Genomic DNA, 26,185 nt, shown 5'->3' with positions numbered 1-26,185 from the left:
TTTCTTTTCAAGTGTGTGATAGACACCTGGGTCCACTGCAGAGTCTAGACAAAAGTTGTGAATAGAGTACTCTAGTTTTTTTTTTTACTCTATTGGTTATGTGCCTATTTTTGGAGCTTATATATGTTGTGAATACCTATGGGTACGTATTATATGACAGAATTCTCCATATATATGCAAGTTAAGATTTCATGTGTTCGACACCTAACTGGTGTATTTCATTTACAGTTTGAATAGGGCCCAGAGGGGGTGAGGGTCCATCTCATTTGGAAAATAATTAAACGTGGTATTTTTTGGGATGAAGTGTGACAGTCTGGCTAGCACTTTTAAGAATGTTACAAGATCTGATAGAACTCTTTGTCGTCAATGCCCAGCTTATGAGCTTCCACATCGTGCCTGTTTATATTGCTATCTGACGTAGATCTAGAGTAATGATTCATTTAGTGTCCAAAGCGTTGCAGTCTTTAAAATACTGTTGTATGCAATTGCAGGCTTGCAGCCCCTTTTTTTGTTTTTTTTTGAGGAATTACCATTTATTCTCACTCTTTTGGCATGATTTGTACTAGAAGCCTTTTAAGTCTTGTTTATTTAGCCCTTTTGGGTTATTTGAATTGGTCTGTAAAACAAATTTAGTTGGAATATACATATGGTATTTGTATCATTGTCTCGTCGTCCTAACAGATGGTACTGCTGAATCACCTTGTCTGTACAAATGCGTTTTGGACAGATATCACATGCCTCGCTGTTATACAGGTCTTGAAGAGTTGATATATCATATACGCATTCGGTGGGCCTTGGTTTTTTGGCTTTCTTCTTCTTGTCCTCCTCGTCCTGTTAGCTCTTGTGCTAATTGTTGCACGGATGAAATTCGTTCGTGTGGATGAATTACCAGGGCCGGCTCCCAGTCCCACTGAACTGAATGAGGTTTTCCTCCTACCATTCCTGTGTTGCATGCATGTACTCATTGCGAGCAGTTACTTAAGTTTTGTTGCCTCCGACCTGCCTATGCTCGTCCTCGTTTTTTTCATTTTTTTTGTTATTGTTATTTAAAACATATATTTTGTGAAGTTGGTCTCTACTTAAACTTTTTCCTCGAGACACGGATTCTGACATCCATGAATGAGGCGCAACAGGAAGCTTATTTGTTGCATTGGGATATTTCTTTGAACTGGCTATGGCTTTCATCCAACTCAAGTTGATGCTTCTTCTCCATTTGAGATGACAGAATCTCATCCCTTTATCGTCTTTTGCGACCCGAAATTCCTATGGGTACATCATCTTGTCCGGGACCCATTTTGAGGCCTCACACAAATATTTCGAGTCTGTCAATTTGTTCAAAACATTTTTTGAAGAGTTCGTTTAAAAAATCAATTCAAGCTGATATCGGTAAGTACTTGATACATACGTTATTTTTTTGGTTCGTACGATTAGACATCAAAACAAAGATTGTACAGATCAAGTACTTACCGATATCCTTTTGAACTGTTTTAGATTCTAAAGGGGTCCTTTAAAAAAATATTCTGAACAAATTGAATGGCTAAGATTATTTTTGTGGGACCTCGAAATGGTTCCACACTAAGTGGTGTACAAGTATTATACACAAAAGTGTTGTACTCATAGCAGGGCTCCGTGCGACCATCCATTTTTTCGTGTGAAGTAATTTCTCTGATACTCAACCTTCATTACAGACACTAATTCAATCCATACATGCAACTGCATGTTTGTACAAAGAGATGCAACAAATATCAAAAACAACTGTGACTAATATGAACAGTGATTAGAAATTAGCATTTACGCACTCTGCAACCTGCATTAGAAAAGCGCATTTAGTTTCAAACAGGATCAAAACGAAGAGAGGGAAAAGATCAAAGAACACCTGCAATGGCACTTCGCGACAAATGTGCAATCACTGAGAGAGTACAATCACTAAGAAGGGAGGAGATCACACAACACACAAGAGAATATTATTGCTCAAGTTTGAGTAGAATACGACGAGGGCCTTCCGAGGCATCTACAACATGGAAAGTGACATCACCTACACCTAGCACATGCCCATGTCTTTCACTAAGACTTGAATATATTCTTGGGTACAATTATATCTTACACTCCAGACTACATTATGAGATTCCCCATCAATATTTTACATTAGGGAACCTATGTCATGCAAGCTAGCAAACAAACTACATTACTATTCTCCCTAAGTGAAAGCAAAACAACAATTATTCTTGCCACTTTTACTTTATTTTACTTCACACTTATTGCGCATAACACTCCAAACTTAAAAGTAGCGCAAAAGGTCGAGACGATCAAAACAAAATGAGAGAGAGAGAGAGAGAGAGAGAGAGAGAGAGAGAGGGGTCCAAAGCAAAAGCTAAGGGTGTGTTTGATAACCTTTTTCAGTTTTCAATTTTTAAGAAACTAGAAGTAGAAACATGTTTGGTAATATTTGTGTTTCTCAAAAAAAAAAAAAGAAAAGGAAAAAACTCTTTTGTAGTTTTCATAGTTTACAAAAGAGAAATGATATTGGCACTCTAAAAATTTATGCAAACACTTCAAAAAAACAAAGAAAAGTGGCTATGGAATTACATTGATTTTGAAGTGCATGCATCAATTTTTGTAGTGTCAATATCATTTCCCTTTACAAAAACTCTAAAAAAGTTTATAGAAAACATAAAAGTAGAAACTTGTTACCAAACAAGTTTTCTTCATTAATTTTCAAAAAAGTAAAAACAAAAACCAAAAGGGTTAATAAACACCCCCTAAGGTTTTTGTGAGGTTTTGTCACTTGTCTTGTCTACTTTATTTGTTCAAGGTTTTTGTGGGTCTCTCGCTCTCAAATTTCCGTGGGATCACCAATATGAACGCAGTGAGTTATGGGAAGACTGGGAGTTTAGGTCCGCCGCTTTCCCCTGTATGGGTACCAGACATTGGACAGCTAATGGTTGGCCTAGCAATTCAAATATGCAACCTCATAGTCAAACACTTATGTAATCTGTCGTTTATTGTTTCGTCTCATTGATTAGGCGATCCAAATAAAATTGCAAGTTGATAAGACATCAACCATGAAATCAAAACAAGTTGACTTCCATTACACGGCTACAGATGTCTGATCGAACTTTAGTTTCCTACCGTAATACACTTCATTATCAGTATGTGGGTCACGTAGTGAGGACAGAAACGAAAAAGGCCGATTCAGATCAAATATCGAAGCACTACCCGGATATTTGACTGTGATACCAAACCAATTACGTCTGTCATGCCATACAATGAGTTTACCTGACAAATTGGCCTCCAGAGGTCGATTGATGAACACAGTCGCTTCTCATGTTCAGAACTAGGCGAGCATCAAATAGGATGGTAAACAGGAACTAATCCACAACAAAACGGTTTCAGGAACTTAATAACACTAAAACCAAAGTTCACGAATTTTTAGATTTTAAAGAAAAAAACACGTCCATTATGGTGAAATTATGCAACCAAGTGCAAAATTGATTGACAATACGCTAAATCTACTCCCAATCAAAATGTCTAAGAGGGTTCTAACTCCAAAGCAATCAAAGTGTATGCATAGATTCCTGAATCCCCCATCTCTCAAGGAGCAGCAACCACAATCCTCCCAGCAACTTGATCAAGATCACGCTGCCCACTTGATGTGATTCTCCTTCCACTGATATGCACAAGAACATGGCATTTCAGTAACAAATATACAAATTGTAATGGCATAAAAAACATTGTACACAACACTGATCACCATAAAACGATTCAAGACAAAACCTTCCAATTGAATTTAAAAAAGGACCTTTATTGTTTCATGAGTAAATCAACTACCTTTCACCATCTACGACTACTCTTGAAAGAGATGCTTCTTTTTCTCACAGTTAGGGTGTACAAAGGTAGTACTTTCTAAACATTAATCTACTTGAATAGAGAAGACCAGACACCTTAACAATGTCAATTTCTCATCATCCCATGAAATATTAAACGAATGTGGCAACTAGATTCAATTATCTAGCAAGTTTTCATTACCATATATCTTACGTTCATTTCTTGCACCTACAATGTTCCATATCCTAAGCGTGCGGATTGCCGTGTTGGTGCACAACAAGAAACACCAAGGGAATGCTAGCGCCAACTTCTCAAACTTTCCTAGGGCCCCATAGCCCGCAAGTGAAATCCTTTCCCCTTACTCATGCACATGCTTAGCAGAAAACGATGCAGTGTCCAACATTCATGACCCACAATGAATCATAAATCATGCAAGTCAAAAGACGGGTGAAACAAACTCACCCCTTGGGGTCGAAGTCAACGATGTTCATGTTCTGCAATTGCTGAAGGATGTGTCGGGCAACTGAACCACTGCTCTTGCAGAAGTGGGGTGGGCGACTCCCGTTCCTCTTGCTCCCACCATAGATCCTCCGGAAAGCACCAACACCAAGACCACCCCTCAGATAAATTTTCCTAGCCATAGAAGCTGCCGGGCAAATTAATTAGTACAAGTCCTTCATTTAGTAAAGTTTGGGCATGTGCATGCATACAGCAAGTAGTTGAATGAAAGACATAGAAAAAATAAAAAAAGAATCACACACCAGCTCTGATGTAGTACCAATCAGGGTCATATGGGGCAAGCTCCTTGAATGTACCGGTTTTCACAATGTCAGTCCATTGAGGAAGCTCCATCTATCAGGAAACGAGAACATATCAAAAGGTGACACAAGAAGGCACCAAATCAAACTGAACAATCATTCATCTAGCACACCGTAGCCTAGTCACCAATTTCCAACTTATAGAATGATAATGAGATGTTAATAGAAATTATATCCTCCTAACAACCACATAGAGCCAAAACACGCACAAATATCAAAATGAGAAATTTTAAGCAATGCAAAGACAAGATAGACAAGATAAAATCAGTTCAATTCATTAACACTACCATGAACAATATAATGGTATACGATCTCATCACATTAGTGCCATATATTTGTATACTGGTGGACTATTACAAAGAAAGAGAACAAAATTACAGTGATAATCTACCCCACAAAATCAACCACCAAAAATCCCCGAGTTTTTGGACGGAAAAATATCCATATTAGATGTTCAAATTGTTAATGAGGAACATTGACTCGTGCAATTAAAATGACTGAAGAAAGTATACAGAGGATGAGCAAGTGAGATGTAGATCCATTGCAATTTGCACCACAGACGTACACACACTGATACACTACACCATAGATGTAGACAAACTGCACAAACATAACTCCTACCAAAAAAAATTGTAATTGTATCTGTCATAAACTTCTTTTATTGTTCTGCGACAGTTAACCATTATACTAGTTTCGGATAACACTTGCATGACTACAAATATCTATTCTGGAAACGCACAAAGCATCTTAAAATCACTAAGTTCATATACTTGCACAAGGAAGCATTCTTTTCCTTCTCTATAGGGTATCCATCTCCCACCCATAATCCACAACCCAAGACACGGTGGGAAATGAGAATCCATCCTTGGTACCACCCCCAGGATTTTCCAGCCAAACTAGCAACGACCACCTTCACCGCATAAACATTTTCCATACCTAGTATAAACGATAGTACACTGCTCTAACATATGATTCCTTCCCGAACATGCAATACTCTAGCACCATTGTTTAATTTCAATTTGGGGTCTAGGAGGCATAATTGCATTCCAATATGCAACTGAGGTTGTTCTTAACGGAGCATTAGCGGAAATGCATAAAGCATGGAATCGCAGACCAAAGACGTATGAAAATTGCCACCCTATAACAAGAGTAGGGTAAACGCGTAGTGGTGTTAGTAGCTCCTGTGATAATCCCCGCATGAAGGTAAAGAAACGCTAATAATAATTAAAACGATAAAGATGTGCATACATCATGTTCAAATCATGCACTATACTGTTACGAGGTAGGAGCTTGATACCCATTTTGGTTGGTTGGATTGGGGCTATGGTAAAAGCAAGTTCTTCAACAAAAATACCCCCAAAAAAACCTCAAAATATAGATCACTGAAATCTCATGAGCGCCTTTACCACCCCACCAATCCGTTACGGTCATGATCCGGCAACCTCCAACCCCAAATCAAGCTTCCAGACAAAATCGTTGACTACACAGGGGACCATAAACGTACGTGCAACTATATATAGTTTCATAAACAGATATGTATATGTTTGCGTATGTAGAGAGAGAGAGAGAGAGAGAGAGAGAGAGAGACCTTGCCGGAGCGTTTGAGGTGAGCGGAGTAGGCCTTGACGAACTCGTGGGGAGAGACATCTTTCACAGTCCTCGAGACTTCTTTCACACCAGTCCTCGCTGTCTCCATTTTCTGCTGCTGCTGCTGCTGGGGCGCGCAGATCTCCCTGAGATGCAGCAAGGGTTTGTGTGTGCAAGCAAGAGAAATGACCAAGGTCACGGCTAGGGTTTATAGTAGCGTAGTTTGTGTGGCCTAGGGCCATAATTAGGGCTTCAACCAAGGTGGGCCGACTCATGCTCAAAGCCCTATAATGGGAAGGCCAGCCCAATCCATTCTATAGGCCCATGTGAATTTTCTTTGTTTTCTTTCACTGTGTACCTTTTTGGGTCAACGAGGTGCGTTTCCGTCAAGCTAAAGGGACTAAATAGGCTAAAACCCGTCATTCAACATAAATAATTTGACTATTGCTATTACCATGTAGTCCATTTAGATTAACGGAAATGCAACCTTAATAATACGAGCTCAGTATCCTGTGGGCACGGGAGTGTAGAAAAAGTTATGTTATATTTAATGGTATTTATCATTCATCTATTTACAATTTTGACATAAAATATGGAATGTTTGTTAAGAGAGAGTTTGAACACAGGGAATGAGGGGAAGTTTGAGAACCTTTTTTTTTCCCCTATTAAGTGGAAAATTTTGTTTTTGTTTTTTGCCAATATTGTATAATTAGCGGAGGTTAGTGAGATGTTAGTCAACGGGGGGCTCAGAGGCTATCCAGAGCTTTTGAAAACCCCCAAACTCTGCCCCTCGTGGGGCTCGAAACTAAGCAACCACGGAGGGGGATATGAACTTACCAACTGTGATAGCCTGGCACTTTGGAAAATTTTGGTTGATCAGGAGGATTTTTTGTGATTTTTTTCTTTTTATGTGATTATTTAAAAAAATTCAAAATATTTTTTTCGGATGATTTTTTTTTTTTTTTTAAATTGTCGTTTGTCATACACGTGCGTTATATATATGATGAAATGATGGAGGATAGGTAGGTAGGTAGTTACCAAAAGGGGCCGGTTAGCCTTCTTTTATGGTTTTTGGTTAGCAAAGGGGTTACTGAAGTGCGAAATAACAAAACTAAAGTTTTAAGGATAAGTTGGTACTTAATGACTTCCTTAATGTACATCCCCATCACAGACAAATGATCAGTTGTAAACCAATACTAAATAAATGTTTACGGATATAACATAACAAGGATTGAGATTTTTCTTCATTGATAACTTGGAATGTTCGGACCAGTTTATGCGCAGTACTTCAATTCAATCCATCTTTGAGTTTATTTTTCTTGTATGTGCTCGTTCTATTGCTGAGACAGTTTACATAAAAGAGATAACTTAGTTAACTTGAGTCTAGTGGTGTTGTAGCTATAACAGATTTTGGCTACTAATCAGTTGGGCTCGAACATAATTCTAAATTAGCTAGATGGACGCCTTTGCCACTGCGTTGACCACCACCTTAAACAAATAGTCCTAAAACAACCACTTAAACCCAAAATTATACTGTACTGTAGTATTTTGATTCGCGGCCGTTCTGCAGCTCTGATTACCCAACGAGTTATTGGTTCCCAAACGTTTATTTCCCGCCACAACGAACATTCTCGGTAAGTTAAAACGTCATAGAAATCAACACTCTTGTGCTTCATTTACCGATGTACTAATTTTTTTGTATAAATTTATAGATGTTAAAACACGTCATTTGATTTAGGCTTACCTAATTAAATTGTGGCCATGTGAGTTGTGAGCCCCTAATACCATCGGAATTGCTAACGTGTGATTTTGTGAGTTTACGTTTACTTTCATTTCATGAGTTTTATAAAGGGCAAATTGACTTATGAAACCAACACTTTTGCCTAATTCCCCAATTCCATAATTCTGAATATATATATATATATATTGATGTTAAACGCGTCATTTGATTTGGGTTAATTTGCATAAATTGCGGGCCCTAGTCTGGTCGGAATTGTTGACGCATGATTTGGTGAGTTTACGTATACTTTAATTTCATGAGTTTTATCAATGTTTATTTGCATAAATTGATGTCGACCTTTGACTATAAAAATGCTTAATTGATGATTTTTACGCCTTCCATATGTTATGATAATTGAATAACATTTTTAAATGATTTTGTGACATATTAAAACTATGATGTTGTGAGACTTGATATGACAATTTTGGTTGAGAGGTTTCAACTGGGAATTCATAAGAGAACTTGTCATTTAGGCTGGCGAGTTTTTCTCTTCATGATAGTTTACGTTGTCAACATTGCAACTCTTTGGAGCATTAATCTATTTGCATTAGTAGAATCGCTTTATTTTCTATTTGCCGTATGTGTAGGTTTACGTCAAATATAAGTCAAACCACGTATACATCGGTCTCTCTGTGATTTTGCTTGTGATTTAGTTTCTCCACAATATGTTTTGATTTGTTTTTCTTTTCATTATCATAGTAGCAATCAGCGATTCATATTGTAGTACAGTTGAATCTTTTGGGGCCTATTGCACGCAATTGTTGAAGTTGACCTAGATCCAAAAGTGACTTTCCATCGATATCATAAACCCTTGATTTGCACACTACGAGCATCTCCAATCCTACCTTTTTTTTTGTTTGTTGCTCGAATCCAAATTGGAGCAAAAAAACCTTGAAACTCTCTCAAATTCTTGACTTCAACCTATACCATATTGACTTTTGCTTAAATAGAGGGAGACGAGCCCGATTATTTATTCAAATTTTCAAAAGTCATTTCGTTCCCTCAAATTTAAAATTATGCCATTAAGGTTTTATTCAATTTTATACTACTTAATAAAATGAACTGCTTCATTTCAAAATAAAGTTCTTACACAAGATTATATACAAAATAAAAAGTAAAAGTATGAATCATGACTAGAGATGCCGAGTCTCTCATAAACTGTTGCTTTGTCTCTCAACTAATAAAACCTTAAATCTCCAACCTGCTTCAAATGTGGGGATATTAAATTTGTTGAAGGCCTATATATTTGGCAATTTGACATGTTGGCATACTCAATCGAACCAATATGCCAAATTTCTTATTTAGGTATGTTTTCAAATTAATTTTAAGTTTTGGGGAGTAAAGTAATTGTCTAGTTGAAAAGAAAAACATTTGACATCACATGTCAAATTTGATATGAGAGGAAAACTGCCAAGTGACACCTAGACAATTAACATTTTCAAATGAGTTGTCTTAAATGCCAATTCATTCACTTGGATGCCATGCCAATTTTGACATCATTGATTGGAGATGCTCATAAACTCTAATTACACAAGAAATGGGGTCACTTTGATTAATTATTTTTATCATTAAAACCCACAACTCAACACCGAATTTAAGCAAAATAGAGGGACAACCAAGTGATAGACGGTTATTGTTCAAAAAAACAAAATGTGATAGGCTGCTAATACTCCTGAAGGTTCAAACCTCACCAGTCTCATCCCCTTCCGCCTCGGTGGGGCTGCAAATGAACTGAGCTACTTACTCGCCAGCAGCTCATGGTTCGGTTCATTTAGTAATCGAGCCGAACTCAAATTTTAGGCTGGTTTACAAGATAAGTCGAGCTCGACTAGCAAAAACTTGGCTTGCACGTACCCCTAGATTAGTAGCAGAATATGGTTTGTTGAAAAAGAAAATTCAAAAAATGCTGATACCACTCTATTACCTCAGTGATAAAAAAATGTGTTGAACATTGATTAATTAGTTGTACTTGCATATATAGTGAAAAGGGCAACAGTTTAAACTCCCAACTGTCTCATAGTGGGTGCAGTTCGTTAAACCACCAACCAACTGTAGGAAACTAGCAACACAATGAAACCTCCCCCTGGCCCCCCTCCTCCCCATCTCTCTTTCTCTCTCTCTCTAAAAAACATCCATCGTTTGTATCGCCTCAATACATACCACTACCAGTATACCTCTCTCTCTCTCTCTCTCTCTCTCGGTTCTCTATTCTTCCCCAAATCTCAGTGTTATATCGACTGGGAATTGGGAAGAAATCGATTTGAGCCATGGCCTCTCCCTCCGTCCCTTGCCCTAAAACCGCTTCCCTATTCGTCTCTTCTACACATCCGATCCCAAAGCAACACCAACACCGTTTGGTTTCCTTCCAATCGAGCTCTCCGGCATTGCTCACAGGATCCTCCCTCAAATTTCAGGTTCACTTCCACCATCTCCATTTTGTCTCCTCCACTATGCTTAATTTGTATCCAATTGGTCTTTCTTTTTTATTTGTTTCTCTCATTTTTTCGGTGGGGTCAACATCACGAACCCATATTAATCTTCCAAACCATTGATCTCGAACATTTCGTGGAAGAACATTCTGGTAAAAAAATAGCTTAATTGAACATCGATAAATACGTGAATTACTTGTATGGAGGGAAGACAAAATACAACTTTTAAAGGTGATGTTATGCCAACTAAAATAAGTATTGTTAGAGAATGACCTATCTCATAAAGCGGAAAATAAGTACGTGAAAAACAATAACCTTAGCGGAACAGAGCCTTAAGCTTGTCATTTTGTATGAGTTATTCACATATCCATCAATGTCCAATAAAGTTGATGTTTTACTCGATTGTTCTTTTCTGGGGAATGTTGGAGATCTGCGGTTTGGATTACTAAAGTGGATACGAGATGGGCCTGCAAAAGGGATGGAAAAGTACGATGGATTGAGGTCCGGAGGGGAGCGGACCCTTTTTTAGGTAGATTGTGGAGGCATTTTGTTACCCGTGCCTACATAGATATGTATAGGTTTTGGCTTGGTTGATGGTCTCTACGAGTTTTTTTTTTTAAAACTGTTTTGAACATCGAAGTGGGTAGGAAAAGACTCACAGGGCTAGGAGCATCCAGTCCCACAAGGGGATCTGAAGGATCCTATTCCAGTTAAAGAAATATTTACCCAACTTGAAAAAAAAAATCAGAATTATAAAAATTAGACTAAGAATATTTGTTTTCACAGATTTGTTTCTTTAGTGAGCTTTTATTATATTTTTGGGCATATTTTTAAATTATTTTAATTCAAAATGGCAACTGGTTGGTCGAGATTTATAGTTATGGCTAACAGAATTTTCTGTCAAGGATTATGTTGTGGTTCTATTTCTCAGATTGAAAAATGGGCATTCATGGTCCTTTTCTTTTTTCCCCTCTGAAGAAATTCGTTTCCTGTGGCGGTTTCAGGATTTTAGTTCTACGGTTTTTATATAGATAACTTTGGATTAAATAAATAAAGATATTTATTTTGGTTGACAATCGAATTGGGCCTGATTTATTTTGTTTTGTCTTGTTTAATTTTATTTACTTTGGCTTAATACGAATGATCAGACAATTAAAGAAAGCCAATTACAGGATGCGGAAAAAATCACAAAATTTTAGAGCATTTTTTGGACCCAGAACCCCTTCATAACAGAGTAGAGCAGCCTGTTCGTTTCAACTTTCAATTGGGCAACATGCCAACATCAGTTTGTATGATTTTTTTGTTTGTTTGTTTGTGCATTACTCTTTTCTGATTGGGCTGTAAGTAGTAGGTTCTTACTAAATGGTTTTTGTACTTCGAATGTTATCAAGGCAGGGAACTTGGGTTTAAGAAGTACTTTCAAACACTTTAACTTCATCAAATAGAAGTATTAACCAACGTTATCATTGTTCTTGCTGAACATACATCAAAACTGATTATATAATGAGCTGAATGGGGGCAGAGAGGTTACATATGTAGGATGGTTTACCTTTTTAAATGAACAATACCATATGGTAATTGCTGGTGCAAAGTATTTCAAATTCCTAGAAAGTTGTGTTCATGCGGAGGTTCTGTCAGACTAACAAAAAATGAGATGCCATGAAACAAGAACAAAGAGTAGAGGAATTGAAGTTGTATTTACCATTTATATCACATGGTTTCTTCTAAGTAGATCAAGAAGACAAGAACTATTGTTCACACTTGACACCTTGAAAAGAGTGGGATATGTGTCAATTCCTTCCTTCGGATACTTGTTATCTTATCGTATTTAACACTCATAACATGTATATCCGGTTGCATATTTGCTACAAATGCCGTTATATCCAGCAAAACATACTCGACTTAAAAATGTGATCTTTTTTTCAGAATCCTGAATCCACGTAGCTTTTAATTAGAGGCTTGATGGGTCCAACCCTTAGAAACACACGCACCCGACGACATGCCACCATACCGAGTCCATATAAATTAATGTAGCTTGTTAATAACTTTGTGTAAAAATGTAACTTTTAATTTGCAAAAGTGAACAATTGTAATAGAAGGGTTAATAGTTGGAATTGTTTTCTTATCCTTTTCTTTCACCTAACCTATTGTAGCAAGGGAGAACAGAAATGCAGTTCTCCCTTGAAATGAGTTTGTATTTTTACTCTCTAAAAAACTTTCCTCATAAAGCATCCAATCGAAAACCAATTGGCCATCCATGAGTATGGAGAGGCCACCAATATACTAGTTTTTGAAGGTGATAATTAATCAATGTGGGACAAAACTCTAATAGTCCCTAGGTTACCAATAATGTAGATTAACCACTTTTGATCCATCAAAAGAAGGAAAATGAGCTATTTGGAAATTTGTGCAGTTGCAGTGAGTGCCACTCCACCCCTCTTGTTGTCGATCCAATTCTCTTTATCCATTAGTTCCTGCCAGTTCCTTATTCCCCTCTTTCCAGACCAGCATGTGCCATCCAGTTTTTTCTAAGACTGTTGTCACAATGCTTTTTTTATCTTCTGTGGCAGGGGTCAAGGCACAACAAATCTAATGCTTCAAAGGTGTTTGCCCAGCTTAATGAGGTAAGCTGTGCATTCTTATACAGTTTTTACACTTAATCCCCACACTTCTATCTGTGATTTCCTTTCGTATATTGATGTCTGCCCTATCTGATACCTAACCCCCACATCCAAGGTTGCTGTCATGGAATCTTCAAATTCTGCACCAATTCCTGAGACAGAGTTGGAACTTGCAATAAAATCTGCTGCTCTACTTACTGTTCCAGATGCATCATCCATTTCAGTTTTTATGACCCAAGTGGCAGACCTTGTAAGGTGCATTAAAAGGAACCCTTCATTTTCTCCCAGGGTGTTTGTTTGCTGGATATATTTCCTCATTCACTTAAATATTATTTTCCTTATTAGGCTTGTGGATTCAAGAGACATCGTGGAGCTGCAGCTGAAGCAACTGGATTGTGAACTCATTATAAGAAAAAAGGAAGCTTTGGAACAGAATACTGCTACAGCTCCTGTTGTTATGATGCAACCGCATTATCCCCAAGCTATGGCTCCATATCATCCACTGCAACCTAGTGCTCCTGCTCCTGCTTCCGCTGGTCCTGCTCCTTCACCTCCAGCTTTGTTACCAGCACCACCTGCCCCTGCTAAGCCAAAATCATCCCATCCTCCATTCAAATGTCCAATGGCTGGAACTTTTTACCGTGCTCCTGCACCAGGAGCTCCTCCTTTTGTAAAGGTAAATTTCTTTATTCGTTTCAACGGTTTGTGCATCCAGGTGCACACAAACTGATTCCCATGCTTGAAGAATTATTTGCAGATGTTAGTTCCAATTCTTGAAGAAATTATATTGGTCTAGTCTATGTAGCACCGGCATGGACATGCTATACAACACCGATTCTCCTGAACATATTTGGACACAACACAGCATGCTGGGTGACACGTTAATTTTGATATATTCTCATGATGTAACAGATGTTTTAATAGGAATCATGGAAAACACACCAAAAATGAAGGGAAAAAGAATTTGTTAAAATACGACGCAAGTTTAATCTTACCATAATGAAGTAAATGTTTTCATAGGAATAGTGAAAAATACACACAAAGAATCATTAAAATACAAGCTAAGTGTTCGAAAAGTGTCATGTGCGTGTCCTTGGAGTGTCTGAGTGTTAGGAGAGTGTCCAACAGAAAATTTTGGGACACTTTGAAATCAAGTGTTGGACACCTGTCTGGAGCCCAGACATTTCTATGTCTGGAGAGTGTCAGACACTGGTACGTTGCTTTTGGTGAAGTGCCTGTACTGCATAGGTGTCAGAGTGTCCGTGTTGTGTCCAGTGCCGGTGTCGGTGCTACATAGGTTCAGTCAACCAGAAGTCCTTTCTCTAGGAATGCAAGTATTCGCCTCTCTAGCATGTATGAAATTGCAGCATCCATGTCGATTAGTACTTGTAACAAAATATGTGGTAGCTTTTTTTCTCAAGTTGAAGTACAATCATAGTTTACCTGTCTCTGGTTCCTGGTTGTGCTTCTGCAGGTAGGAGACACGGTCCAGAAAGGTCAAGTTCTTTGCATCGTTGAGGCCATGAAATTGATGAACGAAATTGAAGTAAGTCTCTTGTTTATGTAACCATTTTCTTATGGATCTTAGTTTCAATCTTTATACTAATGTATGCTTGCCGAGAAGGGAAAACAGATATAACATATTGAGATACCTAATTGTCTGGTTTGCAAAGGTTTCTCCATGTGTAACATAGCTCGAGACCATATGATTAGATTTCTTGGGGGAAATGAAACTGGAAAGCTCCAGTTGGGACCCTTTATGAGATGAGACACTATTCTGATATAGGCCGTCCATTTTAAAATTTTGACCTCCTTTGTAAATGTGACAGAAAGTAACTTTGATTACATTGTTTAAGTGTGAAGGCTTGATCTTACATTCTGTATATGGGTTGAATCCTTTTTAATTAGCCAAATAATTCCCATTAGCCACTTCACCGAAAATTTGCACAGTAGCGCAGACTGTTTTTCCTAGATGGTTTTTTGATAATCAATTGATTTTGACTTCATGATGCTTTGTATCAGGCTGATCGATCTGGAACTATAGTTGAGATAATTGCAATTGATGGGAAACCAGTTAGTGTGGACACGGTTTGTATTTCTCTCGTCTCTCAAATCAATTTTTTCCTTGACCTTTTTAGTTGATTATAATTTTCAGAGTCTATGATTGCCTAAAACATTCCTATTCCATTTGCAGCCCCTGTTTAGTATTGAGCCATGAAGAACTAAGCAAAATCTTCTTTTGTGGATACTTAAATGCAAGAATGGCACGATAAGTTTGGGCTTTCGTCATTTCTGTTGTTACCAGTTTGAACTTAATTAGTAGATTGATGTGCTCTTACACCTGAAGTGGATAGAACATTTTTGGACAACAACAAAAATTATGCTGGAATGTCGTGTTCATCGAATTCGATCTTTGTCTCTCCCTGAAAAAAGGGTCTTTCATATGCTACACGATTTTTCTTTTGGGAGAAATACGTGAAGCTCTGTTCTCTTTTCATCTTTGGCACCAAATTTCATGTTCTTGTTTCAATGCTTGGCGATTAACGTCATAAGGAAGTGTGACAAGCTTGAAGCTTTGATTGACTCAAGGGCGTGCATGTATTTTTCTTCACTAATGCTTTGGTGACAACATTTTGGATACCATGCGATATGTCACTGTTGTATCAGTAGAGTACACCTCACTTGTCGTGTACTCTATCAATACAGTAATGACACATCACATGCTATCTAAAATGTGGTGACCAGAGATCGATGCTATCTAAAATGTGGTGACCAAAGATCGATGGTCACCATAGTATTGCTCATTTTTTTCCTTTACTAGTTGCATGGATGACTTGGTTTTGTGAAGAGGGGGAAAATGGGAACGACATTTTGTTTTGCAGCTTTGGAAGTTTTAGCTTAAAGCCTTCCAACCTGGAGATTTTGAAACATGCTCATGCTTTTGGAAAATGTCATGGTTTAAATATCCATCCTCTTTATCCATGCCATGTAAAAATTCATCCCGCCCTTTTTCATGCTTATGTTTTCATCCTTTCAGTGTGTGAATTATTTTTCTTACCCTTTTCACTATGATATACAAATATTATGTTATATTGCTTTCCTAATTTAGTGGGATTGGATTGGAATGTTTTCCCAATTTAGTGGGATCGGATTGGATTGTTTTCCTAATTAAGTGGGATTTGGTAAATTTAAATATGATTGATTACTTTTATTTTTTATCCTATTACTTTTATATTTCAAATTGAATCGCATCAAAACAATCATAGTTCATATTTTTTGGTAATTTTAATATGATTGATTACTTTTATATTTCAATGATAATATTTTGGGAGTATGTCATGTTTATTAAATCGGTTTCAAGCTAGATTACGAATGGTCATGAAATGTTGAAATCGACATGGTAATTTAACCATAAAACGCTGATCACGATAACACTTGTTTTGATGGTAATTTAACCATATTTCATAGAATAAGATCAATTAAAAATATGACCTTTTTTGGTTAATACATGAGCATTTTAACATTATCAATACATTCAAAAATGTGGTCAACTTATTATGTTAATTTCATAAAACATTGTCACTTTGTCATGTCTGGTTGGCCAATACCGATAATCCACAAACCTGATGGCCAAAGGCCTTCATCATGAACCGTTCCGATCTTTCCATGAAATCGAATAAAACTAAATAAACCAAAATTATGTTTTCTCGAAAAAAACCCAAATCTTTTCTTTAATTTCATCACTATTTCAAAACAAACATATTTCATGATAAATAAAGTAAATAATTTATCATGAAATCGCATAAAACTAAATAAATCAAAATCATGTTTTCTCGGCAAAAATCCAGATCTTTCCAAATACAACAATAGATCCAAAACCAAATACAACAGTAGATCCATTAGCACAATCAAAAAATTGAAATATTTGACCAACGTAGTAAATGAAAAAAGGGTAAATTTCACTGACCTCCCCTGAGGTTTCTGACAAATGCAGAAACCTCCCCTGAGGTTTCTGAAATGTCACTGCCCTCCCTTGCTTTTGAAAATATTCTATAGATTCCCCCCTACAACTAACTTGACTTAAACGGTGTCAACTTTTGGAAGCAAAAGTCCTCAATGCCCTCTCCTTTATTCTACTCTTCCTTTCCTGTATCTTTCTCATTCTCTTTAACCTTTGTTCATTTTTTCCCCGTGTCGGAAGTGGAAAGAAGCCACCATACACTTTTACGAGAGAAAGAAAAATAAAATAAATCATAAAATCATACTTGGTTTTATTTTGAAAAATGAGTTTTTAATATTAAAAAGTTATATAAGGTTAATTACGCGTTTTTTTTTTTGAATTTTTAGTCTAATTTTTTAATTTTCAAACTTTCTTACTTTTGGGTATATCTAGTTTAACCACACTTGAAAAGTAAAAGAATGGATAAAATTTGATGAACAATGAAAAAATAGTCATCTCTGACTTGACATTTTGAAGTAATTACTGTATTTTTTCTTTCAATTTTAGTAATTTCTTTTTTTTAGAAATTCCTTTACTTTTAAGAATGAGATAGATGACATATAATCACACAATTTCGAAAACATAATAAATTGGAGTCTTATAAAATATTTGGAGTTTAGGCATGTTAATATTATGAAAAATTATTGGCAGTTTTTTGGATTTATTTGATTTTTAAGTACGACAAATTTTTTCACAGTTTAGTTAAATCTTTTGACTTTTTTGGTCCATCTTGTGAGAAGAAAAAAAAGATTGTGAAAGACTTAATTTAATCAAGGGGGTTGCAATTTTTTTCACTTGCTAAAAAAGTAGGTGGATGATACTCACTTTAGGTGAGTATGGGATAATTAAGTAAAAATAAATAAGCTCAAGTCCATACCTTGAACTGAATGCAGATTGGGTGTGGTTGTGGGAAGTTGATGATTGGGTTTTGGGTATGATTGTTAACATTGCATCCCCAAAGTATCAATTTTGTCTTTAAATAGTTACTGCGGCTCACGCCGTTCCTTCCCTACGTCAAAAACAAGGGCAAGCTTGGTATTTCACCTCTCTCAACACGCCAAACCCCTCTCTCCCTCAAAACGGTGTCGTTTGGTTGGAAAGATTGATTTTTCTCTTCCATGGTTCTCTTAGGGTTCTCATTGAAAGCCTTAAAGTCAAAAAAATAATTATGACTCTTTAGGATAAAATGATCAAAAAATTAAGATCTTCACACATGTTCAAACAGATTGAAAATTTGAACATTTAATTTTTTTACCATATTTTTTAATATATAAATAGCCTAAAAAAAAATCAAGTGTTTCAATCATTTTATCCTAAAAGGTCATAATTAATTTTTTTATATATAAATAGCCTAAAAATATATAAGATTGATTTTTCTCTTCCATGGTTCTCTTAGAGTTCTAAGTCAAAAAATTAATTATGACCCTTTAGGATAAAATGATCAGAAAATTAAGACCTTCGCATCGGTTCAAACAGGTTGAAAATTAAAACACTTGATTTTTTAAGCTATTTATATATTCAAAAATATGGTGAAAAAAATTAAGTGTTCAAATTTTCAATCTGTTTAAGCCTATGCAAAGATCTTAATTTTTTGATCATTTTATATATTCTAAAGAGTCATAATTTTTTTTTTTGATTTTAAAGCTTTCAATGAGAACCCTAAGAGAATCATGGAAGAGAAAAATCAATCTTTCCAACCAAACGACACTATTTTGAGGGAGAGAGGGGGTTTGGCGTGCTAGGAGAGGTGAAATATCAAGCTTGCCCTTGGTTTTGACAGAGGGAAGGAATGGCATGAGCTGCAGGGACCATTTAAAGACAAAATTGATACTTTGGGGATGCAATGTTAACTATTGGAATGATATTACACTTTACCGTTAAAGACAAAATATCGAATGATATAAAAGACTCTATGCAATTGCATTAAAAACAGACTTGCAGTGCAATATCGAATGATATAAAAGACTAAATTAAAACCCTCCTTAACACCAATTAGTTTGTTTTCCTTTATCTTAGTTATTGTCATTCTTGGTTAAAATGTCGATATATCTATTTTGTGAATGTATATACGGTGAAACTTTAAAAAAAATTGTTGACAAAGCCGAACTAAACTCGGTGGCTCCTCAGATAAGAAAATACGTTGTCTTTGGACATTGAAAACATATTCACTGGAGAAAGAGATAGACAATGAAAAAACAAAGTAGCGTGAAAACTATTACTACTAATTTTTAGTACATAAACCAATTAAAGTTTCCTGAAACTATACAATTTCACAAAGTTTTCAAAAAACAGAAGTTAGGCTATTTCTTTTCGCTGTACATAAAAAGAAGGTATAGATCTAGAATAATTTTATGGAAAGTATGGCATACTACATGGGAAGAGAAAAAAGAGAAATGAAAAAAAAAAAAAAAAACGTGATTTGGTTGGTGAATGTAATTGGTTTGTTTTCAAGGGTACTCTTGGCATAAAACAAAGAAGCAATGCTTATGTCACACTTTACCGTTAATGATTTAACGTTATGTTGACAGAAGGGGAAGTGTGGACAATAATTCAAAAAGTAAGGGAGGCCAGTGACATTTCAGAAACCTCAAGGGAGGTTTTTGCATTTGTCAGAAACCTCAGGGGAGGTCAGTGAAATTTTCCCATGAAAAAATTGGAAAAAAACCATATCTTTGCACTGCCATAGTTGGATCAGTGGCGGAGCCACTTGAGGACGAGCGGGGTCATGCGCCCCCACTGAATACTCTTTTTTTTTTTTTTTTTTCAGATTTTGTATTTTTTCCCTGTAATTGGCTTCTTAAATTATTCTTTGTTTAATTACTTTAATACATTTTGTATATATTTCATTCGCAACTTTTTGTTTCCAATATTACAACAATTCTACTACACTTGCGAAGTGAGATGTTTAATGAATAAAAAGAGTCACCACTCACCATTTGAAACTCCTCAATACATAATGTCCAAATTTGTAAGTGGCTAAGCCATGGGTTATATGCATTGTACTTCATTAATTATTCACTATTTTGAAAGTAATATTGTCTTTGTCGATAGAACTCACAACGCGTGACGAAATTAGAGGTTTAAGCATAAAATTTGAAAAGAAAAGCACATTTTTTCTGATTGGATCAAGATTGCTAAATATTACTAACATTTTAGTTATTGTGTATCTAACTGCTATTAGACTTAGTCCATTAAGACAATTCAAACAATTGATTATTTTGATAGTTTATGAAATTACTACCTTCCTTACTAAATGTGTTAGCTTTTTTTTAAATTATTTTTAGCACAAGCATTCTTTTATTATTTTGGTGTTGCTAATTATGAAATTTTTTTTTTTGTTAAAGTGTGTTTAAAAAGTGCCCCCACTATCGTTAATTCCTGGCTACGCCATTGAGTTGGATCTTCGTTGGCTTTGGCTTCAAATCAGCGCAGGCCTGGAGAAGGGGATGGCGGCCGCTGGAAGACTCTCCATCGTTGATTTCGTCCTTGAGAAGGGGACGGTGGTCGTTGGTCTCCTCTCGGACGGTGGCCGCCAGATTCCAATGAAGGAAAGATACATGGAATGCGTGGTTTTGTAATTGGAAAGCTTGTATTATGGGACTTGATATCCCATAATAACAGACAGACAGGACCATGAACTTTAAGATTTCATCCAAAAAATCTGTGATATATATATATATATATATATATATATATATATATATATATATATATGATACCCAACGTATTATATAAGGGTACTATTGGGATTAAAAAAAAGAGAGGATGGAAACTTAAATGTTTAAACTGACTAGGATGAAAACATAAGTAAGTAAGAGAGTAAGGATGAATATTTAAGTCTCCCGTTGGGCATTTACCCGAACACATACAGTAGAACGAAGAATAAAAGTATTAAAAGATCAACAAAATTTGAGAACCAACAAATTTGTTTGTCAAAGCACAGAGATAGGTGTCTTCTTCTTTTTTTTTTAGATTTCGTCGAGAACGTTTGTCATATCAACGCATGTACGATGCAAAAACAAATTTTGATCATTCAGTGCTTTATAATTTATTTGTTCTATTTTTGGCAATTAAATATATTTCGAGGACATATCAATGCGGTTTGTGATGAACACAATTTTTGACAACTCATATATCTCCACGAGGTCTAAATAGTGGACAAGTCCGACTGTTGAAGTGAGCTCGATCGGAAAGAGTTCACAAATGTATGCACCTATCCAATTTAGTTACTCAAAGGGACCGGAGAGAAGCCCAGCCCTTTCTAGGAGGAGTTTTCAGAAGGGGTCCTGTGACTGTGGTGTGTGGTCCGCCAATATGGATCCCTTTCATCTTTTAAACCTCGAAGTGTAACCAAATGAAAATTACGATGTTTTATTTTTTTCAAGATGGATATGATTTATGAAAGAGAGAAACTTATTCACGGTTCCGCACAATCTCAGCCGTCGAAAAGTAATTTGGACAAAAAACAATTTTGGACAGCCGAGATTGAGTGCCGTAAACTTTATTTATGGCTCCTCCGTAAATAAGATTTTCTCTTTATTAAAACATCAATCGATAAACTCAATTTACCTTTGTAAATTTTTATTAGTTAGTGAACCAAATAAAATGGTGTCAATTTCGCACTTAATAGGCAAGCCTCGTTCTTTATCAATTATACGTTAAGCTTTTCAATTTTGGCCATCCACTTAACCTTTTTAAAATAATATAAGTCATATGCATGCTTTTGTGCAACTTTTTACAAACTAGAATAAAAGGTTTAAAGTTCAAACTGTTTGATTAAATAAGTTATAAAATAGCTTATTGTAAATTCCAAGCAAGTCTAGATTGACCTTCATAGTTTTGTGGAGCCACCCTTGAATTATGTGTTTCTACGCCAACGCATTTTCTTTTTTTTAGAATCGGATGTTCGAGCTAGCTTACATTTACCTCGACTAATTGCGGAGCCCTGAAGGTAACGACCAGACATATCCCCCAGTGGCCCTAAGGTTTGGAATATTTGACCTCTATGGGAATGGAACATATAACCTCATGGAAGAATACTTATTGCTTTCTTAACTTTATACAAGAAAAAAGCTACAAATTGGAGCTTTAAATTATTTTTTTTATTTTTTTTCAAATGAGCTAGAAAATCTATATAAGTGACTTTCTATAATTGCTACTTCTCGGTCCCTAAATAAGTTTCCGACGCGCAAACCTAAGTCTTTCAAAAGATGCATTTGTTTTGTTAAAAAGATTAAATTTTTTTCACAAATCAATAGATAGCAATGAGTTTGATCTATTAGATTGTGAAAAAAAATTAGATTTTTTAACCAAAAATATACATCTTTTGTAAGGCTTAGATTTGCGCGTCGGATACTTTTTTAAAGACGGAGGGAGTAACAAACACCATTCACTAACTTTTTTTTACAATAATAATAAGCTACGTACATAACTTAGATTATATTATATATATAAATGCTAACAAACGGGGCCTTATTTCTTTTGACTGTACACGCCAAATCATTTGATTAGAAATCATGGAACTCAAAATTGAAAGTGAACGTACTAACCAATATTTTTTATGTTGTATATATGAAAATGATTGCAACAAATTAAGCATATTAATTGTGGTCATCCATGCATCGATCAGGATCATCAATGGTTAATTAATTAGACAAATGCACTGTAACTTATTTAAATAGAAAAAAATTTACCCTATGGTTTGCCATTAAATAAATGTCTATATACTGCCATAACATATTTGGAATTAAATTTTTTTTGTTCTAGAATTGGATTCTCTTAAAACTTCGAATTTACCACTAGATCCGGCATTCTAATTAATTTCTTGGTTTATTTACAAAAATTCTGATTAAATTTCCATTCTATATTTGAATTACAGATACCATAATTTGGTTACATTAACAGGATAAGAATCTACCAAGACTATATATATTTTGTAAATATTGTTACCTTATTGGAAAGAAAATTAAATATGTTGTCTTATCCGCTATTGACAAACAATTTTTTCTTGTGCCTATAAATATTGACGTGAAGCCCCTGGTTTTAGCTTTGAGCCAAAAAGAAAAAAAAAACACTTGTATTCTGCATTGATTGTTAGAGCCAGACATGGCAAACCCTAAGTTTGTGCTGGTGTGTGTAATGGCAATGGCTATGATTTATGTAGTGGCTGGGTGGGAACCTGCGCGCGCAACATTTTATGGTGGCCCTAATGGTGAAGAGACTCTGCGTAAGTCTTTTCCTTTTTAAATATTTTTTTTTTGTTTTTCCTTATTTAAGTAGAAGTTCTGTCTATTTTGAAAAAATGTGAGGTTTTTGTTTAAAAAAAAATTTGTCCTTTTTTGAATGGTTATAGTTTTGGATATTTTTTTTCTTTTTCGATTTGTCTCATAGGGAGGAATTGAGAAACTTAAAAACACGTAATTGGGCTTACATTTTGATTTTTTGATGTAATTCAAGCTGAAAGCACAGTGTTAGCCTTAAAATTTTTTTTTGACTTGTACATATTTTTATTTTTTATAACTCAATAGTAAGTGGACAACCAAACTTGAGATCGGGCTTGGGCACCTCAACTCAACTCAAACATAGGAGTTGGCACTGCTAGTTTTGTCCTTGGATGAAAGGGTCAAGTGGGTAGACACGATTGTCCTACGCAAATTTATTTTGCAATTATAGTTGTTTTTTTTCAAAGTTCTAAATTATAGTTTTTAGATATTAACTTTTGTGTAAATAATTAAACACCAGATCGATGCTCTGCTTAACTAAAATGATGCACAAGATTATGCAAAATATATCTATCTTGCGTGCACTTCGATTAATTCTGGGGCTTGAAGGTAACCGGGCATAATCCCGGCTCCAAGGTTCGGAATGTTTGGCCTTCGTGGGAATGAAACTGTGATTTCATGGAAGCGCGCTTATTATTTTCTCACAACTACTTGGCCAAACCCCTTCGGGTTATGTATCTATACCATTTTTAATCGTATAGCTTGATTAAAATTTTTGTAACAATTACATGAACAAACTTCAATACCCTGCATCTGCTTTTCTGTTTTGTGCAGAGGGAGCTTGCGGATACGGAGACACAATCAAGCAAGGTTACGGCCTCCAAACAGCAGCACTCAGCACAGCCCTCTTCAACCACGGCGCCGCCTGCGGCGCTTGTTTTGAGATTTACTGTGTGAACGACCCCCAGTGGTGCAAAACACCCGCCGTCTCAATCAAAATCACCGCCACCAACTTCTGCCCGCCAAACTACACAAAAACAGTAGACGTATGGTGCAACCCTCCCCAGAAGCACTTCGACCTCACCTTACCGATGTTCCTCCAAATCGCCTACTACAAGGCCGGAGTCGTCCCGGTCTCTTACCAGAGAATCCCCTGCGTTAAGCAGGGGGGAATGAGGTTTTATATGAGTCCGAGTGGGAATCCGTATTTTATCCTCGTGCTGATTTATAACGTGGGAGGGGTTGGCGACGTCGTTGCCGTGAGGGTGAAGGGATCGAGGACGGGTTGGATTCCCATGCAGAGGAACTGGGGACAGAATTGGTTTACGTCGACGCAGCTGAAGGGGGAGGCGCTGTCGTTTCAGGTGACCACCAGCGACGGGAGGACGGTGGACTCGGATAATGTCGTTCCGGCAAATTGGAATTTTGGACAGACTTTTGAAGGGAAGAATTTTTAAACATGCATGGGGTAGTGTAAGAAGTGGCGGAGCCATGAATGAAAATTTCATTCAGGAGAAGCACCTCTCTATAATGAACTTAAAAGTCTCTACAATTAAATCTAATAAAGAAATACTTCCTCCGTCCCATTTTCTTTGACCAAAATTCTTCTTTTTTGTGTACCAAAAAAATTGTCTATTTGAAAAGACAAAGGCACAAAAATTCTTTATTTTTTCCATTTTACCCTTCTCTCAAATTGGTCAGATCCAATACAACTACCAGAATTATTTAAAAAACAGGACAATGAAAAGATAATTTGTGTAACACCTCGATTTTCCACGGAATTTCGGAAGCATTAACCCTAAAATATACTAAATTTTACAAACTACTAGGCCCCTATTTGTCGTTGTACAAAATTTACATTTACAAAAAAAAATACAAAAATTCTAACATTTATTTAAACATCTTCAGAGCGACTTTAGTCTTGATATAGATCTCAAGCGTACTCGGTCTTCGCCCTTGTTATTCATCTTGTGTCAAACAGCTCCACCATTGAACCCTGCACCCTCTGGCAACTTGATTACCGAAGCAACAAATCTACTAGGATACATATGTATTCGTGAGTGATATTTCACTCAGTAGAATAATCTCAATCCTACCAACCCCTTACTCTACAATTAGCATTCAATAATAACAATAATATCACAATTGATAATACACAAGAGGTACAGAATAATAGCACATCGTCTTTTTCTTTACTATCCATCATCTTACATGAAATCTAAGGATCCTCTCCACGAGATCTTTTCCTCCCACATCCACTAACTACAACCGTCTCATGGGTCCACCATTCCTCTTGTTTATCCTGTACCAAGGTCCTAGGTGAGCGCACCTAAGTTATGTACCTAGCATGTTCTCACTTAAGACCATAACATGAGGATCGAGTCATCACATGACGTATCGTACATTAGGGTCGGACATCCACTAACCACGCTAACTATAACCTTCTCATGGGACCTATTCCCTTCTCCAAAGAGAAACTTCCCATGACGTATCATACATTAACGTCTCACTAATTATAACCGTCTCATGGGACCCATTCCTTTCCTCGAAAAGAAACTTCCCATAACGTATCATACGTTAATTAGTGTCACAACATATCTCATCACTGGGCCCCGTAGGTAACCCATTTCAACACAGGGCCCCATTGGTTACCCTTGCTATAACCATGGCCCAAATCACGTCCACAACCTCACAGTTTACCATTTTCTATTTACTTAACATCGTCTACATGAGTTACTACTCGTAACCACCTAGTGAACTTAAGTCCAGTCTAGCACATACAACAATAATACATCCAATGACAGCTCAATTCATAGTGTGATACATTTCAATGAGATAACAAGTATAACAATTAATATTTGAACGAACAAGTAAATTAAAGTACGTAGTGTTTTATGATTGAAC

General features: G+C 36.2%; 3 protein-coding genes across 5 annotated transcripts; 2 read left to right on the top strand and 1 right to left on the bottom strand.

The window, feature by feature from the left end:
- Positions 1-3,369: 3,369 nt before the first annotated feature.
- Positions 3,370-6,483, bottom strand: LOC131299198 (small ribosomal subunit protein eS19x-like). Its single transcript, XM_058324812.1, has 4 exons — positions 6,232-6,483; positions 4,587-4,677; positions 4,288-4,471; positions 3,370-3,667 (listed from the first exon to the last, which is right to left on the bottom strand). Exons 1-4 carry the CDS (start codon positions 6,337-6,339, stop codon positions 3,592-3,594), a joined length of 459 nt encoding a protein of 152 aa, XP_058180795.1. The 5' UTR covers positions 6,340-6,483; the 3' UTR covers positions 3,370-3,591.
- A 3,594-nt stretch (positions 6,484-10,077) lies between these two features.
- LOC131299197 (biotin carboxyl carrier protein of acetyl-CoA carboxylase 1, chloroplastic-like) lies at positions 10,078-15,472 on the top strand. 3 transcript variants are annotated; one of them, XM_058324809.1, is made up of 7 exons: positions 10,078-10,424; positions 13,010-13,063; positions 13,176-13,315; positions 13,406-13,736; positions 14,535-14,606; positions 15,083-15,148; positions 15,255-15,472. In XM_058324809.1, the coding sequence occupies exons 1-7, from the start codon at positions 10,278-10,280 to the stop codon at positions 15,276-15,278; spliced, it is 834 nt and encodes a 277-aa protein (XP_058180792.1). In that variant the 5' UTR covers positions 10,078-10,277; the 3' UTR covers positions 15,279-15,472. The 3 variants fall into 3 exon arrangements, with proteins under 3 accessions (XP_058180792.1, XP_058180791.1, XP_058180793.1); XM_058324810.1 differs by having other exon boundaries at positions 10,104-10,424; positions 13,013-13,063; XM_058324808.1 differs by having other exon boundaries at positions 10,080-10,424; positions 15,083-15,406.
- Positions 15,473-23,165: 7,693 nt separating this feature from the next.
- Positions 23,166-24,757, top strand: LOC131298681 (expansin-A23-like). The gene is made up of 2 exons (XM_058324157.1): positions 23,166-23,286; positions 24,116-24,757. Exons 1-2 carry the CDS (start codon positions 23,166-23,168, stop codon positions 24,736-24,738), a joined length of 744 nt encoding a protein of 247 aa, XP_058180140.1. The 3' UTR covers positions 24,739-24,757.
- Positions 24,758-26,185: the final 1,428 nt, after the last annotated feature.

This window comes from Rhododendron vialii, chromosome 8a (genome assembly GCF_030253575.1).
Source record: "Rhododendron vialii isolate Sample 1 chromosome 8a, ASM3025357v1".
NCBI classification, from domain to species: Eukaryota; Viridiplantae; Streptophyta; class Magnoliopsida; order Ericales; family Ericaceae; genus Rhododendron; species Rhododendron vialii.
This window is presented reverse-complemented; position numbering and strand designations above follow the sequence as displayed.

Excerpts from the sequence above, each read along its gene's own strand:
- LOC131299198 (XM_058324812.1), bottom strand. The coding sequence starts at position 6,339 with ATGGAGACAGCGAGGACTGGTGTGAAAGAAGTCTCGAGGACTGTGAAA. Across the intron at positions 4,678-6,231 it reads ACCTCAAACGCTCCGGCAAG|ATGGAGCTTCCTCAATGGAC; the intron begins GTCTCTCTCTCT and ends GTTTCCTGATAG. Across the intron at positions 3,668-4,287 it reads GTTGACTTCGACCCCAAGGG|TGGAAGGAGAATCACATCAA; the intron begins GTGAGTTTGTTT and ends TGTGCATATCAG.
- LOC131299197 (XM_058324808.1), top strand. The coding sequence starts at position 10,278 with ATGGCCTCTCCCTCCGTCCCTTGCCCTAAAACCGCTTCCCTATTCGTC. Across the intron at positions 13,316-13,405 it reads CAAGTGGCAGACCTTGTAAG|GCTTGTGGATTCAAGAGACA; the intron begins GTGCATTAAAAG and ends TTTCCTTATTAG. Across the intron at positions 13,737-14,534 it reads GAGCTCCTCCTTTTGTAAAG|GTAGGAGACACGGTCCAGAA; the intron begins GTAAATTTCTTT and ends GTGCTTCTGCAG.
- LOC131298681 (XM_058324157.1), top strand. The coding sequence starts at position 23,166 with ATGGCAAACCCTAAGTTTGTGCTGGTGTGTGTAATGGCAATGGCTATG. Across the intron at positions 23,287-24,115 it reads TAATGGTGAAGAGACTCTGC|AGGGAGCTTGCGGATACGGA; the intron begins GTAAGTCTTTTC and ends TGTTTTGTGCAG.